Raw genomic sequence first — 19844 nt, 5'->3', positions numbered from 1 at the left:
AAGCGAGGAATGCGCCTCAGCGCTGCCTCGAAACAATGATCAGTTCAACGATGAGGGAACGACAGCCGCTCGCGACCAAACACCCGAAATTGAGTTATGCTCCACTGAAACCAGCGTGTCTTTGACCATTGCCCGCGTCGCGATCGAGAGCCCGCTCGGGGTGCGTCTGACCGAGGCAGCCGTCTCCCAAAACCTGCCTAAGCAGCATCCCTCGATTTTCTCAAATCGCTTGGATATGCTGCCCAAAGAAAAAGGCCTTTGTTTTGGAGATAACGCTGCGCAGGTCCTTACCATTTCGAAGGCTCGTGAGGTCGCAGCGCCAGCAGAGCACGTAGTTGAAGAGGGCAAACCTGAACCTGTAAGCCTGATAAATCCTCACGGTGATGAGCTAAAGCAGGCTTTATTGCAAACTGTCGACGAGACGAACACAGGCGACTTAACCCGTGACGGCTCCGCGTTACCTAATGACGACCCAGCCCAGGACTTACTCACTTCTAGCACAGGGGTAAAGAGCACCGATAGTAGTGCAGGCTATAGTGAGTCTTCCGAAGCAGGCGCAAGTGATGAGCTGGGGCTAGGTGAGGAACTGAATACGAATCTAGTGTTGCCCCACTCAGATGGCTTTCTCGAACTCCTTCGTGTGTACAGAGAAACGTTCACCGCTGAGCAAGAGAAAGACCAATCTCTACGCAACTTGAGTCACCAAAGTGACATAGGTGTGTCACGGAAGAACATACCTTTCCAGCTCCGTTCTGGCCTGCTGTACCGCCAGTATAAGGATAGGAAAGGTATCCAACACGACCAACTTACTGCCCGCGTCGCGATCGAGAGCCCGCTCGAGCTGCGTCTGACCAAGGCAGCCGTCTCCCAAAACCTGCCTATGCAGTATCCCTCGATTTTCCCAAGTCGCTCGGATATGCTGCCTAGAGAAAAAGGCCTTAGTTTTGGAGATAAAGCTGCGCAGGTCCTCACCAGTTCGAAGGCTCCAGAATTCGAAGCGCCAGCAGAGCACGCGGGTGAAGAGGGCAAACGTGGCCCTGTAAAACTTATAAACTCTCACGGTAGTGAGCCAGAGCAGTCTGGATCACAATCTGACAATGAGGCGAACGCCGACGATTTAACCTGTGACGGTTCCGCGATGGCTAGTGACGCGCCTCGCAAACCAACAGAGAGGGTTTCCACGGAGCGGCAGCGTATAGAGGTGGCCAAACGGGAAGAGTTAATTAAGGGGAAAGTGCGGCTCTTGTTGACTGCTCGACTGAAATCCGAACCGCGTAGCAGCCCCAATTTGGCACCTCGGTGCTCAAGAGTTCGCACCCGCCCCGTGGGAACACAAGCCAAGAGAACGCAACGCGCGAACCCAATCCGAGAGAGACGGATACGCTGGCACGGCATCCGCACTCGTTCGTTCCCTTCTCGCATTCTGCTTTCTGAGCGTCAGCCAAACTTCAGAACCGCGAGACTTGGACGAGGAACAGTTAAGGGTCCTAAGCTGAAATTCCTAGCCTTGTGTCCTGTTGCACCTGCTAGAGCAGCTATCGGACCGCGGCCGCGAAGGGGGCGGCTGAAGAGTAGCAACCAGTACATTCCTTGAGTCGCAACGCTGTTTGTAGACGGATTCGAGGAATAATCCCGTCTTGAGTTGAATGCTTGTTTTTTTTGTTCATTTAACTCTCCTGTACAGAAATGCAAGCTGAAATTCCTAGCATTATGTAATGTCTCATCTGCTTAAGCAACTGTCGGACCGCGGCCGCGCAAGGGGCGGATATGACGCATAATCTCATATTGAGTTTAATGCTTGTTTTTTGTCTTTTGTTCATTACACTCTCCTATGCGAGATGAGAGCGAAATTTTGGAGCTTGGCTTTGCGGGACTCAATTTACAATCGTTGCAGTAAATTGCGAGGTAATGGCAACGCTGATGGCCTCAGCCGAAGCTTTCCCGTGTAATGCCCTTTCCTGACTCCCCAGACGTTAATCCGCTATGCAAATTTGTATTTTCTTTTTTTGCTTTAGCGGGAATCATTTTTTGTCTGTTTTGTTTGTGTGTTCAGCAGCTCCACCTTCCCTTTGTGCTCTCACGGGAGGTGGCTTTCTGTGACATAAACCGTGCTACGGCACCCCCCCAAAATTTTAGGAAAGTTTTCCCTTTTTGGCTAAGAAAGCTCTATGTATTCTGGTTTGGTCAAACTTGGAAACTTTAGGAGGAGGACGTAAATTTCACGCGACAGCTCATTTACTCGAATGAGGTTTTGTTGACCACAGACAGCTTGGCAGGTCTTAAAGTTGGTTTGGCGCTTTCTGCTTGTTGGGCTTTGGACTTTGCTGGTTAAGATCGTTACAGCTGTCAACGAAGCAAGAAGAACCTTTGGACCCAGCTGTGACCAAAAGCCGATCGGACACAACTCCAGGTCTCTGCGCGCAGCAGCGTTGGCTGCAACCACTACGAGACCTCTTCGGGCGGCGGACGTGCTGTTGTGTTTCTACCCCCCTCCCCCCCCCCCTAACTCTCTTTGTGTGTTCCCGTCACACCTGTGTCCACTTAGGCCATGCCCAGATGCAGTGCGTGATTCTGCGAAAGGGGTCTTCTTTCATGCACGCGCTCCCATGCAACCTCATGACAGGTGGAAACGAACACGAGGGACGTATTCAACTCCTGCATTCCTGGTACCGCCACTTCTGCCTAACTGCCACGACGTGTCTTCCGGAGTTCCCCTTAAACGTCACCCAAGGCACCCAAGTACTGACCTTGCGACATTGTGTGCATCTGTCAAGGTGACATGTCTCAAAGCAAGCTGCTACCTGCGGAGACGAGCGTCTGCCAAGCGCCTGCCATTCAACCGGTCCTAGCTCTTTTGTCAACCGCGGGGTTACGCCGCGGCAGGTGTTCGCCTTTGGGGAATTTCCTTGGAACAAAGACATGGAATCCACCTGGCCGGAAACGACTAGCCCGTCAACACGCTCTTCTGGACACTTCCAAGTATCCACGGGCCTCAGCGGATGAAGCGAGGTGACGACGCGGCAGGTGTTCGCCCATCTTGTTTCCTCGAGACAAGATATGAAATCCACCTGGCCTGACGGGCCACTTCCGACTATTTAGGGGCCTCAGCAGAGGAAGACGACGAAGCGGTGAACGACCATGGAGCACCCGGACGAAGTCCCTACGATTGGTTGAAAAAGGCGGGAAGATCTCGGGAGGGTCTATTTAAAGCGCTCGAGCCGTTCATCGAGAGGGCATTCCCGGAGCGACTCCCTGAGCGATCCGCTCAACGTTTCCTGAGTCTTCTCAGTTTTTACTTTCTTTGTCATTTTTGTAAATAATCATGTAAAAATGTAAATACAGTTTTTCCTTCTTTTCCCCTACTCCCCGTCTCCGGCCCACGTCCCTTCCTCCTTCGGCACTGCGGCGGTGCTCCTCGACCCGATGCCTGGTGGGATACGCTACTAGCTCGGCAAAACATATCAAGGGGGATTCCACAAGGCGCGGTGCTGTCCCCTCTGCTATTCAACATTGCCATGATGCGCCTACCCGCCCTACTGGGTGCGGTCGAAGGGGTCCAGCACGCGCTGTACGCCGACGACATCACCATCTGGGCTACGCAAGGGCGCCTGGGGATATGGAAACCAGCCTGCAAACGGTCGCCAGCATAGTGGACCGCTATGCTCGAGACTGTGGTCTGCAATGCTCCCCGCCAAAATCGGAATTCGTGCATTTGCGTCCCTCGCGCACATGCTCGACCCAAATCAATCTCTTGTTGCAAAGCGGTCCCATTCGCGAATCCAAGGAAATCAGTGTCCTCGGACTTTTCATACACAACCAGCGACGCTGCGACACAACAGTCGCCAAGCTCCGGCAGGTGGGGGACCAGGTGGGCCGCATGGTCCGCCGGGTTTCCAACAAGCGCGGTGGGTTACGATGCAAAGACGCCTTGCGGCTGGCGAACACATTCGTGACCAGTCGAATCTTGCATTCGACTCCCTATCTCCACCTGCGGAAACAGGAGGAGGATGCCCTCGAGGTCATCCTCCGCAAAATCACGAAACGAGCGCTGGACCTCCCGGTCTCTACCTCTACCAGCCGCCTTTTGGCACTGGGGATGGTTAACACTTTTAGGGAGCTTCGGGAGGCCCACCTCAACAACCAATACACTCGTCTCCCAAAGACAGGGTCGGGTCGCCGCCTTTTAGCCCGACTTCACATCCAGCACACTCAATTCACAGAGGAGAGATGCCGCCTTCTCGTACACTGGAGACGCGCCCTCCACGTGCGGCCTCTCCCCACCAATATGTCCAAAGAGGATCATAATGGCAGGCGCCTGGCGCGGGCGGAAGCCTTGGACCGCCATTTTCGGAGCAAACCAGGAGTCTTCTACGTGGACGCGCCCGGCCCGGACCCCAGGGAATGGTACACGGCCGCGGTCGTCCACGAGGGTAAAACAGTAGACGCCCTTACTTTCAAGGCCCAGTCAGCAATTCACGCAGAAGAGGTTGCCATCGCTTTGGCAGCCTCTCACACCTCCTCCAAATACATAATCACCGACTCGCGAGGGGCTTGCCGTAACGTCACGCAAGGGTGGGTTACTCGCCTAGCTTATCGCATTTACCAAAATTGTAGCCGAGACTCGGATCCCGCGCACCGATCTCTCGTTTGGGCTCCAGGTCACCAAGGCGTCCACGGAAATGAGGCAGCCGACGCCACCGCCCGCGCGCTCTCTCTCCGGGCATTTCCCACGGGACCCGACGCCGACCAGGACACTGATTTCAATCCGATTTATACTTTTAAAGAAATATGCGAGTATTACAAATCCACGCACCAAACTCTTCCCACCCCGTGCAAAGGGCTGGGGAAGGTCAACGAGCGGGTACTCCTGCGCTTGTTCACCAACACGATGTTGTGCCCGGCAACTCTGCAACATTTCGATCCTCAATTCGACGGGCGGTGCTCACACTGTGGGGAGGTGTCTGACACTTACCACATGGTGTGGGCCTGCCAGCAGAACCCATCCCTACCCCCTATCCCAAACCCCAGCCGAGAGGACTGGGAGGCGACCCTGTCCGGTTGCTGCACCCTCGAGGCCCAAAGGGCCTTAACGCAGCGCGCCCGGGCTGCGGCAAACGCCAATGGGGTACCTGACTAGGCATCCCACCTAGTGGTTGTAAGGTCGTGACCCTTCAAGTCACGACCCCCAACACCTCTCCCTATGATTTAATAAATGTTTTCACCACCACCACCACCACTACTATGGGGACGCGCAGCGATCTAACAATGTGACGCATTTTGCGCAGTTGCGTAGCCGGAACTGGAAAATGATCATAACTAGAGTAGATTAGTGCGCGAAAATGCATTCATATTGGTATAGAAACGAAACCTGAATAGATTGGCTGGAGAAAGAGGAATGGTATAAAATTTCTACCGCATCAGTTCAGTTGATCGCCCCGACATTTTTTACTTGTTAATTTGTGCACTAACTAAGCAAATTTTTCTATAAAATGCGTTTTATTTCTTGGCTCATAGTTTATGGAGGCTTATCTTCCCAAAGCGACTCAGGCATCAGAGACGCCGTAGTGAGGGGCACCGGAAATTTCGACCACCTGTGGTTCATTAATGTGCACTGACGTCGCACAGTACACGGGCTTCTAGACGTTTTATTTGTTGATCGCTGAACTTATTTTAGTTTATTTTCAACTGCCATTAAGGCTGGCAGAGTTTTACTCATTCCAACTTCCTCTCTCTTTTCGTTTTTTTTTCTTACTTTTATGAGGAGACCAATAAAATGAACTATGCTATGGAGTGAGACGCCAGAGGCTCCGAGCATCCCCAGCAACTTTGATATACGAGGATCCGACAGCGCGTGGCGTCTCCGTTGTGATTGCAACGTTCTGGCGTGCGATGAGCTGTAAGGGCGGAAGCTGTTACTAAGGTAGAACGTTTCCTTCTGTGAATCTTCACGCTCTTTCGTCAGGGGAACCTGCGGTCTGAACAAGAGATTAGAGAGCCCATCTCAGCTAAAACTGCACCCAGCATCACAATTCATGTGGCAAAGGTAATATCCCAATATTGCAGGATTACCTGCACTTCCCTTAAGGTAGCCTTTTAAACCTGACGAGTAAACTTTAGCCGTGCATTCAGTAAACAGTTTTAAGCTACACAGGAGTTACAGTATTTCATGTCGAAAGGGTATGTACATCTCCAGATGGTTCATAGACCGACTGCAATTGGGCATAAATTACATATCAAGGAGAAACATTATTCGTTTCCTGGTGGTGTCAGCCTGCATCACAGAGGTGCAAACTTTATTCGTTCAGTTTCATCTTTCAAAGCGCAACTTTCCGAGCCTATATATATGATAAGTTTGACTGCTCAGGTTACAACTTGCACCTTTCATTGAAGGAAATGCTATGGTATCCTTACACTAAAACTTACCCTTCTTTTATAACTGCAAAAAGGACGTCTCGAATGCTTTCCAACCGAATATCATTCGACTGGACTGCCAGCCTTGGGCTAGTGCACGCAGTTCTTCTGCAGCATTCGTTTCACATGATATTCCAATCGACAAGCAGATGTTAGAAATCTCGGAATGCCTTCGAGACTGAAACAGAGCCCGCGCCAATAGCCGTCGCCGTCCCATTACCCGCCCACAGCCGCCCTGAGCCACAGCTTGTGCTGAGTGGCTCTATATTTCTAAATTCTCTGCTCACGTTTTTGTTCCTGCTTGTCTTTAAAAAAAAAGTATATCGCTAAATGAATAACTGAAGGCAGTATTACACCACTCAGCATGTAACGCGGGAGCGCGAAATTTCCCCAGGAATGTCCCAATGAGGAGAACTACATCCCAGTGCTATTGTTTAAATCGTTGTGTACAAGCAGCTAGTGCTCGTTTGCACTACATAAAATTCAAGCTGCACTTTATTTCTAATAAACGACCTGTACCGGTTGTACCCTTACTTGATTACGCACTGCGACAACTCTGCAGGAAGCGCCGACGTGATTGTCCATCTGGGAAATGATAGCCGGTTCGGTAAAGTCGCGTGAATACCAATGAATGTTGTTATCGGTAGGCCACCGTAGGGATGGTTTAGTGGTTAGGTAATCTCCGCTAATATTCGGCAGATGTTCACTCTGTAGTTTGATTCATTTTTTTTCCGGGGCCTGCCCTGACTGCTATCCGGAAAACGCCGCCCACGCGGCACTTTTAGGTACGAGCAAGCAGTGACTAATGCTGTGAAGTATAAGATCACACCTATTCTTTGAGATGAGTGGGTTCTAAAGCTCGTATGAGCAAAACCTTTCCTCCCGTAAACAGCAGAGATCAGTGAGCATGGCAGCGCCGGTCACTTCTTTTGACAACGAAAAATGCAGCATCATATGCGTCACACAAAGAAGACAAAACATTGGCAGATGTGAAGCACCTCTGTTTTAAGCCAGCTATAGAAAAGAGATCAATGCTTTTCATGTTAGTAACCAAAAAATCACAAAATACTTAAAGCTCTAATAAGCCTTAAAGAAACGTAATACTGCATGGCGTAAAGCACGCTGAAAACAAAATCGCGCGTCCAGCACCATTTCTTCTGGCATCCTGCAGCGTAGACACTTCAACGCGCATTCCGCATAAGGCGAACGCCTAACTTTCTGTGAACTAGCTCCATATGAGCGCACACTTGCACATATATCGACCTACAGACACAGCACTCATAAGAACGTTGCCTGTTAAACTTATGCATGGTTGAAGTTTTGATTGATGTCGGGCATATTCTTATTTAGAATTTCCGAATCACGTTTTTTTTTTGTGCCTCCTTGGAAATTGATTTTCTGGGTCTACAGGCTCCACACCTGCCACTGACTCCAGTCATGACACACGTCAAGCACTACACGAAACATGGAAAGGAAACGAAAGGCACCCACTGTGGAGCAAGAAGTAATGAGGAAATATACTTTTCTCCTCGCCATGTTAAGTGGATGCCATCCAGAACAATATTTCCTCCTAATATGCAACTAAAAGCTTAAGCTAAACATTGCGAACACGAGTTCCATTGTGCAGCACTGAGTAAAGTACAAGCGTTCGAACAAAGCACCGCAAATGAAGAGACGCAAAGGCAACACATTGAATATGGCACTGGGCGTTCAGACAAATAAAGAGTATAAAAGCGTACATGAAAAAAAAAATCAATAACCAATCGTTCAACGAAGAGGAGCAAAAAAGAGGGAGTAATGCAGCACGCATTCAAGAAAACTTGAAAATTTGCTCAAGCTAGCGAAAATAATTGTTTTGGAACAGCCAAAGAGGCGCACGGTCAGTATGGTACTGTGTTGCCATTGCTAGTCGTAGTTACTGCAGTTAGCAATTACACTCACAACGGCGCTAAAACTCTCCAAGGTGAAAATGTATCAGTAAAAAAAGTAGAGGTTTTCTTTTTTAACCAAAAGATGATGACCTGATTCACAGGAAGGTTTCAGTGCAGACATGACAGATGCGTGAAATAATTTAAGCCAGAAGATCACACAATACTCTCAAACAAACCTTCAACTTACAAATGGCGGCTGCTCAGTTGGCATAACAGCAATATGATCCCGTAGGCTCAGAAGAAAATAAAACGGTGATGGAAAGAAACGCGAACAGAGCGGCGCCTAGGTGCTCCCTGTTCGGATTCCTTTTCATCACGCCTTTGCTTCGGTGGTAGCAAAAAGACGCTTGAGTCGTCAGTGATGCATTCTACGACTACTCTAACGTCGTTTTCATACCACCCAAGTTAAAGCGCGGTCAAAGGAAATTCGAACAGCGGAGCGCGTAGGCGCCGCGTTGTTCGCGTTTCTTTCCATCGCGATAATTCATGCTGCCAGAAAGTTTGGTAAGCCGAATATTTCGCGCAATTCAGCTTAGATTTTGCCCAATTCAGCGAGAGCATACATTTGTGGTATTCAAGCGGTGATAATAATACTGAGATCTATTGTTCCCGCACTATGAACGAAATGAGCAACGATGTGGAGGGACAACAGGAGTGGCAGAACCGGCTCTTCACAATAAGATGAGCTGGTCACGCGAAGTGCAGGTCACCAACACTACATCACGCTGATGCGTAACAGAAGCGCTGAACAAACTGAACAATTTCTTTGTTTCTCTAGACGCGCTATGAAAGATAAAATACAACACACTCGTGACCCCACTCACTTGAAACTTTCGACTGACCTATATAAATATGATTAACATAAGAGCAGTACTCGAGGGAAAATCATGCACAGTACGCAGCGTCTTTGCACATAGTACCGAAACAAGTAACATTGGTTTTATCTATCAAAAGCTGAAAGGGAAATAAATTTTTAAATAAACGCAAGAGAGATTCCATAGCTGACAGATCAAATAACAATGCTTCGCTGGAAAAAGTACAGACCGCAATGCTTATAAGTAGTCGGCCTTGCATTGATCAGCAACTGCGAAATAAAATGAATGCAAGCATTCAAAGTTCATTGAAAATTCGGTATTTTCGCCCAATTTCAAGACCACATTTGCACTAGGGAAGTAGTCATCTCCTCTAGTAGGAGGCTTAATTTCTTTGCACCATATTGTTGTGCCTGAAAAGACGAAAAATAGAATGAGCCTCGATTGAAACACGAAGAATACAAGTGCAACGCTAACATGAAAACCAAAGGACAGCTGTGGGACACTGCATAGAGGTACGGTTGTTTTTCACTTCGAAAGTGTGAAGAGACGACAGCTGTTTGCATGTGACAATGGACGCTGCTGTAATTCCATTAAAAAAGCTAAAATAGAATGTTTGAACATCGCGTTTGAGTCGCCGTTTTCACGCTTCACTTCGCGCTAATGATACAGGCACAGGATTGTTCGTGATGCGGCAGTGCCAAAAAACAATGTCTAGAAGCTTGGCAGTCAAAATTACGTGACGCATTCAGCTCTTTCGTCAGCAGACACATCGCTACTGCTTCGTCGTTTGTACTTCGATGTCAGTTCTGTGTCGTTATTAGTGCGTTCGTCGTCGTCATGATGACCCGACGAAGCTTTCGTGCCATTCAGTGTTTTTGCTTCTTCCAACTGCAAAGGAACAGGCAACACCAAGTCTTTCAAGTGACGCATAAGTGTAGAAACGGTCATAGCCTAAACACTTAGCATGGTCACACAATATGTAACATCCGGTTATTTTTTGCGCTATTATTTCTGAGCTGAGGAACCAATGTGAAATGTCTTTTTCTCAGCAGGCGCCGAATATTTGTTCTTCCTCACCGCTCAGATTACGCACTACCGCGTTCTTTAGTAAACGCTCAATAATCTTGTCAGAGTTCGAATGGACCGATTAGCACATATCCACATATCGTGTTTAGTTTATTTATGTGACTCTCAGCGCAGAGTGGATTTCAGTGATCTTTATTGACAATCTACTGGTACAGTGGCATAGAAGCATCGTATAGTTGTCGCCTTTGTTTAATTACTTGTTTTCAGTACTAATGGTTTGATAGCATTATGCATGATAAAGAATAATAAAGAGAGGGGGAGGGAGCCGGTGTTACTCTAAACTTTAGACGATTCACCGAAGACAATCAACAACAGCTTATAATATTTCACATTGAAGAATTATTGCATCACAAAGAATTACTGTGACAATTGGCCATAATAATGAGATCTCTTTAACCTAATAACGAATAAATTCAGGCACGATTTCGTAGATTACGGCTTTGCAAAAGCAACAATAGATGACAACCACGAATCCATAAAGCTACAAGCAAGCATTCTGGGAAGACGGATGGTGTAAAACAAAAAAGACGCCAAAATACAAATTCCTTCCAAGTTGGCTATCGGCGAGACTGCACGCAACTTCAGAAACTAGAGTTATGTATCTGACCGGCGATGTTTTGCGAAGCTTGAGCTGTGAGCCGCAAAACTCAATATGTTTTCTGTGCAACGTTAAAATGCTGGTATTACCTTGTGGAATTGTGCTGAAAACTCCAAATAATATCTATAAATTCACGTTCGTTTTGTTTTGTTTATTATGTATTTATTTATTTAAAAAAGTCATAAATGTGGCGACTGAGCATGCGGCACACTTTTTTGAACGCAATAATAGGATCTGTCTAGCAAGTAGCATTCGAGAATTTGGAATTACTTTCGTAATTTATTTTTATGAACCCCCACATGCATTTGCTTTCTGGCTTTGAATTTTAACGAAATTGAGTTTTAAAGGCAATAACTGAAAAACCTGACACCAATCCCTCAGCACCGACACACTTACCTCACATTTCTCAGCGATGAAGGCGAACCGCTTCCAGAAGTTCAGAAATATAGGGCTCGTGAAACGTACATTGTTCTTTGCATTCTTCATGCCCCCTTGAGAAATAAAAAAAAATCTTTTTTGCAAAACAGTTTGCGACAAAATTGACCGAAATAATGTTCCTCTGTGTAAAGAATTCCTCTGGTATTGAGGCGCAGCGTATTTTTGAAGACTTCATCGACAAAACAGCATCTGAAAGACTTTCGTGGAACAATACAGTGCCGCTTCTGCTCGTGACTTTGCGCTCGCCTGGTTTTTAAAGGGACACTGAGGAGAAATTGAAGTTTGCTTGTATCGACAGAATACCAGCTTCTGATTACAAAAACGCCATTCATACTGACAACAAAGCTCTTGTAACGTTGAAAAGAGCAAGAACCCAAATACAGGTATCGCCGCCACAGGCCAAACTCGCAACTACAAGCGTGATGACGTCATAGGAGAAAACAGTGTTATTGGTTCTAGCAACGTTAGGACCCGTGAAGTCACGAATCACTGAGGCGCAGCCAATGCATTCGCATACGCTTATGTCATTCAAAGAGCCTTATTTGTGCTTTTGTTGTTTGTTTTATATATTTGTGGTTTTGTTTTATTCTGTTCAATTGCTGTGCCCCCCCCCCTATGTAATTCCCTCTCGAGGGCCTTTAGGGGTATTCTGCATAAATAAAACAAATAAATAAATAAATCTCCTTGACGTCGCCAGATGGCGCCACGTGTCCGGCAGCTACGCACGCGCCTGCAGCATAGGGACGAATCAGCGCCTGCTCATCGACGGTAGGCGGGCTCCCGGTAATCCGCGAACGGTAACAAGGTACACGGTATGCTAAAGGTGTCTATTTGCGAGAACTTCGTTGACGACTTCGACAACGGGATCCATCGTAACGCTTGCAAAACGCCGGTGAAAACGTAAGCGAAGCGACTGTAGCGACTGCCGCAATAGCCGATAGCTGCCTTCAACGTGCGGCCGGCGGTAGCTTTCTTTTCGGCTGCTGCTAGGCCGCTCTGCTGGCCGCCAGAAATCACAGAGTCTGCGTTACGTCATGTACACGTCATGTTTCACGTCACTTAGTCCTGTGTCGTCATAAGAGAATCCCAAGTTTGAATCAGAGCGGCGCGAAAAACTTTTTCAACTTCGAATCCAGATTTCTTAGAAATAAATGCATCTTTCGCTGCCGGCCAAGTGGCAACAAAGCCATGAAATGCCGAACTATCGGATTTTGCTATAAAAAAATATTGATAGTGCTCTCCTCACTGTCCCTTTAATAAAGACACATATATTTTAAAGTTTTTTTCATTGATGGAACAATATCCAAAGCACCAACAGATGTCACAGAAACAGTTTCAGTAGAACGAAGGAAACCTCTACTGCAGACTTATTATTATATTCCCGTATTTGAAATTGCCGAAAATAAAAAAATGCGGCTGTAACCTACGTCGTCAGCGCACGTTAAAGAATCCCGGGTTTTCTAAATTAGTCTGGAGCTGTACACTACGGCATCCCCGATAGCCCATGTATTACCTTAAAACAACAAAATTGCACAATTTGCATACGCCGTATCAATAAGTTAGACACGTTACAAACATGCGCAACTATCCCACGACCATTTTGCGCAGCTCCTATAGTGTCTAAAATTCACTCGTGTTAATCCCTGAGTCAACGCCAATTTTTGGGTCAAGCAAAGATGTTTTTTTTTACTGTATTTATGGGTTACCGGTAATGTGTCTTGGGCGGGGGTGTTCGGTGCTTTAGGGATTTAAATGCCTTCGCTAAAACCGAATTAATTCCGGAATTCAACGCGTCAAATATGACAGGCCGACAGGCGTAGATTTTTACGGTCCGTTCACTCATTGATGCATATCTCTATTAGTACAGGAGCGGATTTTGTGCTGATTAGAGGATGTTTAGAAAGAGCTGACCTCATATGAAAAAATTTCTAAGTGCTGAAAAACTATCGAGAATTTCTTACTTTTGCATGATCAATAAAAACTGCACTAACATTCTGACCTGGTTTTTGTGGGTGTCGTTAGATTAAGTTGGTTTAATAGCACACTTTCTCGATGGTGCTTAATATATCAAGCACCTGAGAGCAACTATGCCAACGACTGAGGCAACGCATAAAACATGCGGGAACACCACCACACGCACGCCACTACTGCGGACTCATGGTTCAATGACGTCGTGGAAAGTAGTTTTTCATATATCGATCGTTAATACATTTCACGTCGGCAGCGCTTCGTGTACTCACCAGTAGCGAAGCTGAGCGCAGTAGCAAGGAAAATCGTTAAGAGGGCGCCCAAGAATGAACTCCAGAAGAAGGAGAGCCGGTACAGTGGAAACACGTACGTGCTGTGAAGGAAACGTGTTACAGGGTGTATAACAAAGGTAGCAGTACAGATTCGCCACATTTTGTGAGTTCACCAGCTGTACCTCTGTGCTACGCAGTCGTGTATATTGGCGCCACTAGAACGTGAAAGGACGAACAACTCAAGAGAAATGTTAGCACCCATATGACCTTCGCGCTGCACTAGTGCCATATGGAGCACCCTTCAAGAGACAGGGGCAAAGTTCGTTACGGGGATCTATTCAAACGCGCCTTATACTAAAGCAAACGTGCAAACTCGGTTGAATCGCACAAGAAAGATTCTGATGGAGTTTGCAAGTCAAATTAAGGCACATACCGTTTCCGCTGGGCCTCAATGTTGAGAAAATACTTTCACCGCTACTGAGGTTACAAGTTTCCCCTCTAATGGTAACAGGAAGTTAATGTAACAAGTGAAGGCGGGCTAGTTGGTGGTTGATAATGGAGTGCATATTGCATCCGCGTGCAGTGCACGCGGATGTGCACTGCACGACAGTCTTGTCGTGCAGTGCACGACAAGACTGTCCGCGTCTTGTCCTGTGCTTTCCTCTCTTCGTCCTGCGTCGTTTAGCGCGGTTGCAATATGCACTCCATTAGGAAGTGAATATAAGTGTAACCTGTAACCGTAACAGCGTACCAACAGAGAGCTGAAGGTACCTCTGCATGGACCTTTACGTAGGGATTTGTTGAGCTCAAAGGGAGACATCCTTTCCTCCATTTTTGCGACATTTCTAATCGCACAATAGCTGTTTAGAATAGCTGCAGAAAGAAAAGTATTGCGGAAGGGTACTTGGCGTCAATAGCGCACAGGTTCCGATTTGCCGAAATTTCCGAAATTTTTAACCTAGCGCTCTTATAAACACATGTACAATCGTGGTCAAAAGTTTGAGTTTCACATTCTCGAAAAAAAAAGGTATTGTGGTCACTGATCACGTCCCATTTGCATGGCACTGTTACCAAAGTATAGAGCATGCACATTGGCTCATGCATTCAGACATTTCACGCGCATTCGTTTTTTTTTTGCGAACTGGCATCTTGTGAATATTTGATTGCTATAATACTGCTTTGTGGATGTACAGTCGGGGACAGAAGTCTCCGGACCACGTGTTCCTCTAACGAAGCCGATAGCTGTGCTATTAGTCGGCGGCTGGAGACCACACTTGTGGAGGTAAAAGTTAAATTTTTGTAATTTCATTTCCACAAGTGCGGTCTCCAGTCGCTGTCTGATAGTAGAGCTATAAGCATCGTTTGAGGAACAAGTGGTCCGGAGACTTTTGTACCCGACTGTACAATGCGTTTTTTTAGTCAATGTTAGCCGGTTCAGTAGGCGCACGTGGCAATGAAACGCGGAAATGCAGCGGGAGCACAATACACGGCAGAACGGAGCTGCTGTGAGCAGCCTACGAGACACCTGTTGTACGGGAGCGTGCTTTGGATACATGCACCAATCTCCATTTCACCGCTGTGTACGGCAAAATGATCCTATTTATGCAGTTGGAAGCCAATCTGATTTGTTTTTTTCACAACCTATGGCGCCCTCTTGTGTGATAGCAGTACTTTGTGTCCCACACAAACAACTGGTTCAAAAAACACGTGCGCGTGAGAGCCACAGGAGCGACCCGCTTCAGCGAGCCGCTATGTGCGCGTGCGGAGTGGCAGGCGTGTCGCAGCACATTTGCACCTGTGGCCAGCACGAAGTGCGCGTACGCGCTAGAAGCTGATGGCTCCTTTTCAACCAGCGGTGCGCGTAAGAGGGCAGCACAGGAAAGCAGCGGATTCGGATAGCGGACATGTTAATTAGGCGGGTATTGTTGCAGAGAACCATACCATAGAGTAACGCCATCTCTTCTCTGTCGTGCAGTGCACGAGAGCATGGGCTTTCTTCACATTTGCGCTCTAACAAGTGAAAGCTAACAGCGTGAAAAAGTCGGCTTCCTAAAATTCGCGGCCATTTATGAAACTGTAAAGAGTTAAATAATAGGGTTGGACACTGCGATGTTCAATTAACAAGGTTGCTCACTGCGAATAACAAACATGCTTCTATGAGCGAGTAATCCGAATAACTTATGCCCGCTGCTTTTCTACAACCAATTATTCGCAAGTTCACGCTCGTAGCCATGAAATTTACGGACGCTGCATTCCCGAAGCGTTCATGTGGGCTAAAGCCGGACAAAAAGCGCGTGCACTTTGTATTGAAGGGATAGCTGCACTCTGCTAGGTAAAGCCGGGTGTCACCGTGTGTGCAACACGATGTTCGTGAGAGCTGCGGGGGCTCTGATCTGACGTCATGGCAGGAGCTCGGAAAGGAGCCAAGGTACTCGGAAAGAGCAACTTCGGTCGTATAGGACCCACTGCTGGCAGCACCTGCCATCGCAGGGCAGTAGCGCATCGCTTAACCGCTGCACCACTGGGCCGGGAGTGGTATGAGGACACAATGGGATCTATGAATGTAAACTCCTGAATTACCAACTCCACATATATGGACATTAACCTATTAATGCTATCGCGTATTACCTTTGAGGCGGAGCTTAAGTGTCCCTCCAATATTTTAGGCACTGTTCTGTACTTAGTGTAGTGCCAGTGAAATGCATCTTACGAGATAATATAGAATCTCTTCAAGGTAGCAAATATCACGGTCTTGGCTTGTCGTACTCCTAGTGGCGTGGGTGGTAGAACAAAGTGACCTTGAAGTTTCAGCTCGGAGAGCTGGAACCCGGATGATGATGATAACGCATTTTTTATGGCGGATACCGTGTACTGGGCCGAATTTCTCTAAAACGTGCTATGAAAATAGGCGAGGTGTATAAGGCGCACAAAGAAATAAAATGCCATGCTTCTGGACAGCAGGGAAAACGAGACAATTTTACAGCTTGAGTGATAATTAAGACCTAAAATTACTGAAACAAATCTATCGGCAAAAGATATTTATCCGCAATGAAATGGCATCACAAGCGTCATTGCACTAGACTTTAATAATCACGCGCGTCGTCGGGAAGCATTTACAATGCCTACGCACTGCTATTAGGCCGGGGTTCATTCCGTGAGACTGGGTGCCATGATAGACGAAAACTGGCTTCATATCTGATGTCACCGACGTTAGCTAAGTAGCCCCTATGCGGCGGTCATTACTGGTAGCATTTGTTTCGCCTGCTCCCTGTAAAGCGCGCATAACCGGGACTGACTGACGTGGAAGCTACGCTGATTGCACAATTTTTACAAGCGATTGCAGTATCTTTGCATGCAAGCATTAGATGCAAACCTAAAGCTCAGATAGGTTGCACCAGTTCTCTTGTTTACTCTTCACTGATTCCACACTTCAAAGCTTGTTTGTGGTGGATCGTACCGGAGAATGCGACAGTGACCGACAATGGCTTAATCGTTCAGAAATAAATTTCTTTCCGTGTCTTGATTTTCACCTGTATGCCTACGTTACGAGCGCTGTGGAGGAACCACAGACAGCACTGTAATACTTCATGGAATAACTGTCCTGGTCAAACCATTCTCTTCGTATGACCTGTCCTAAGGAAATATTTCTAAGTCGCACAAAGCATGCGATGGTGAACACGTGGGATCCTCTGTTTTAACGCTGCAGGAAAAATATCCGTCGCAAACTGGGCAGACAATGCCGGTTCCCAACGCCCTTCTGTCATGCTCTTCGGGCAGCTTAAACAGGGCTCAGTGGTATCTGTACGCCGCTAACACACATTAGCGCAAATTCCAGCTAGGACTGCTCCAAAAGTTTGGTGCACTAAAGACGACAGTGTGCATTTATCTCTTATAAGTTAGCAAGATATAGCTTTCTCAGCAGTTATTAAAATAGGCGATTTGAAATGACTGACATCCTAGCAACCACAGGCGGTTGTCCTCAGCAAAAAGCTCTATAGGTAGCTTAAGTCGCGAGAAATTTGCATCTGTGGTACCAAATATTCGTCATATAATGAAGCAATTTGCAGACTGTGAAAATGGCACACTCCATATTCTCTTTGATGAATGTGCGCAATAACACATGCACGTGTACATTAAGTCGCATTGCGCGACTGAAAATGCATTTCAAGCTGCACTGTATACATTCCTAGGTATCACGCAGAAAGGTTCCGACAAAAAAAAACAATTTCAATAATACCATGCTTGTGAGCAAAGCGCTCAAATGAAGGCATCTAAGCTGCTATGTGGTGCAAAGTAAACACGTTACGGCTCCCACGGCGCTCATTACAAAGCGAGACAGGCTAGAGCCCACAAATTCTTCGCTTCAGTTCGCATGGTGAGTTTTTCACCAAATAGTCCTAGGATTCTGCTATACATTTTTGGAAGCAGTTAACCTTGCGGTTACGCTTAAAAATTAATGCGCGCCAAACATAAAAATATACCCTTCTTGTAACAGCCCTTCCATCACGCTTGAAACCTCAGCAGTACTGTTTTCAGGCGCTGGACAGCGATCTAGAGTTCCAGGAAACACAGGCGGCTTTGCCACACTAGACAGGCTGCGACCCACGGCATGCCATAGCTGGAACCCGCAAACCAGCAAGCTTCCCCAAGCCGCACCCTGCAATGCGAGAGAGGAATATCATGATTAACATATTTAGGATGGCGGCACGCAAACCAAAAAGAAAAAAACTCTTTCAAAATCGTTGCAAAGGCACTAGGCGGGTCCAGAACGGTAGTCTCAAGTCACCAGCCCAGTTAGCAGTATGCGGGACGTTACGTTGACGCGCTGAAAAATACATTAATTTAGTGAAATTGCAACACCTATCTTAAAATTATACATATCTCATAAAATTACACATCAAGGTGAAGGTAGCATTCAAAAGGCGAAATGGTGAACCCTTCAGTTTTCAATTACAGGACACGGCGCTTTGTCATCGTCAACATCGGCATCTTCCTGACTACACCCACTGCAGGACTAAGGCCACTCCCATGCTTCTCCAATTAAGCCTGTCCTTCGCCAGTTGCGGCCACCGTGTACCCGCAAGCTTCTTAATTTTATCCGTCCACCTAACTTTCTACCGCCCCCTGCTACGCTTGCCTTCTCTTGGAATCCACTCCGTTACCCTTAAGGACCAGCAGCTATCCTCCTTTCGCATTACATGCCCTGCCCAAGCCCATTTCTTCCTCTTGATTCGGACTAGGACGTCATTAACGTTGGTGAAAATACCATACGCCGTACTGCTCTCAGAAAAAGTGCTTCATGGCGACAAACACACCTAAACAATCTCTGTATTTCGGCGATGCAGAGATGCATGCCTTATCGAAGCAGCACTTCTGTCCGCTGTTTCACCGTACAAACAATAGAGCCTTACCTTTGCATTGATCCACGGACACGTGACGGCGAGGATGACTAGCGCGGCAAATGGCCCAGAGGCTGAAGCGTAGAAGTTCAAAAAGAGCTGTGGGCGGAATGCGACTCGATTACGAATATGGTAGGATGCGGCAGGAAGAAACAAATGCGAATAACTGGACACCTACCCGAGTAGCGGTGCCTAAAGTTGGTACAGCAATTGCAAACAGGGTCATGATTGCCCCACTCCCAAACGCTGAAAGAGAAGTAGTCTGTCTTCGCAAATATGTTTCACTCACATTCTCTTTATATAAATTCTAGGCATATAGCACAGGTAGATTTGGAAGAGAGTATAAACAAAAAGACCCAGTAAATCTTCCAGGCGCTCAGACTCGCTTTTCATTGATTCCAAATGGTTCCAAATTCCAAAGTATGAAATTGCTTCTAATTAATTTATTTGCGCCCAAAGAGCAAAGCCGAAACCTCAGCGAATGCTTCCTTGCAGATCTATCAGGCCACACGTCATTTCCTTTTACTGTTTCGAGATGTAGGAACAAACCCTGATAAATATTTATCAATACAAGACATCGAGCTTTCAACCTACCTAAGAGGCGCATTATAATCAATGCTCTCTTCTCTGAGATGCTGAAGTGTGGTGCCACAATGTCGATGTAGAATGTTGCTGCATGCGAGTTCACCACAGAGGAAACCGTGCTGCGAACCCAAAGAAGGTAGTTTTGCAGTTGGTTGACGGAAGGCTTTGTAGTCATTTGTAACATTTTAGCAAAATATACATACTTTTGTTATATAAAGTGGGAAATGTAGATTGTAATCGTTCTCACAAATGTCACAGCGGCAGCCAAGCGATTCGGTGCACGTATCTGTACAACTAAATGGCTGAATTTTTGCGTGGGGAGAAATAGTCTGGAATTTTTA

At 46.9% G+C, this 19844-nt stretch overlaps 1 protein-coding gene across 1 annotated transcript in view; it reads right to left on the bottom strand.

Annotated features, from left to right (window-relative positions):
• Positions 1-8811: 8811 nt before the first annotated feature.
• The window catches only part of LOC149347175 (putative sodium-dependent multivitamin transporter), a 30638-nt gene continuing 19605 nt past the window's right edge, over positions 8812-19844 (bottom strand). The window contains exons 9-15 of the mRNA XM_089585517.1: positions 19513-19622; positions 19097-19164; positions 18931-19017; positions 18001-18176; positions 13520-13620; positions 11238-11332; positions 8812-10045 (exon numbers count right to left, since the gene is read on the bottom strand). Coding sequence (XP_089441643.1) covers positions 9890-10045; positions 11238-11332; positions 13520-13620; positions 18001-18176; positions 18931-19017; positions 19097-19164; positions 19513-19622 — 793 coding nt within the window. The 3' untranslated portion in view covers positions 8812-9889. The remainder of the gene's footprint in view (positions 10046-11237; positions 11333-13519; positions 13621-18000; positions 18177-18930; positions 19018-19096; positions 19165-19512; positions 19623-19844) is intronic.

Source organism: Amblyomma mixtum, chromosome 4, assembly GCF_055824585.1.
Source record: "Amblyomma mixtum isolate Tamu chromosome 4, ASM5582458v1, whole genome shotgun sequence".
Classification (NCBI taxonomy): domain Eukaryota; kingdom Metazoa; phylum Arthropoda; class Arachnida; order Ixodida; family Ixodidae; genus Amblyomma; species Amblyomma mixtum.
Note: the sequence above shows the minus strand (reverse complement) of the source record. Positions and strands in the feature narration are given on the sequence as shown.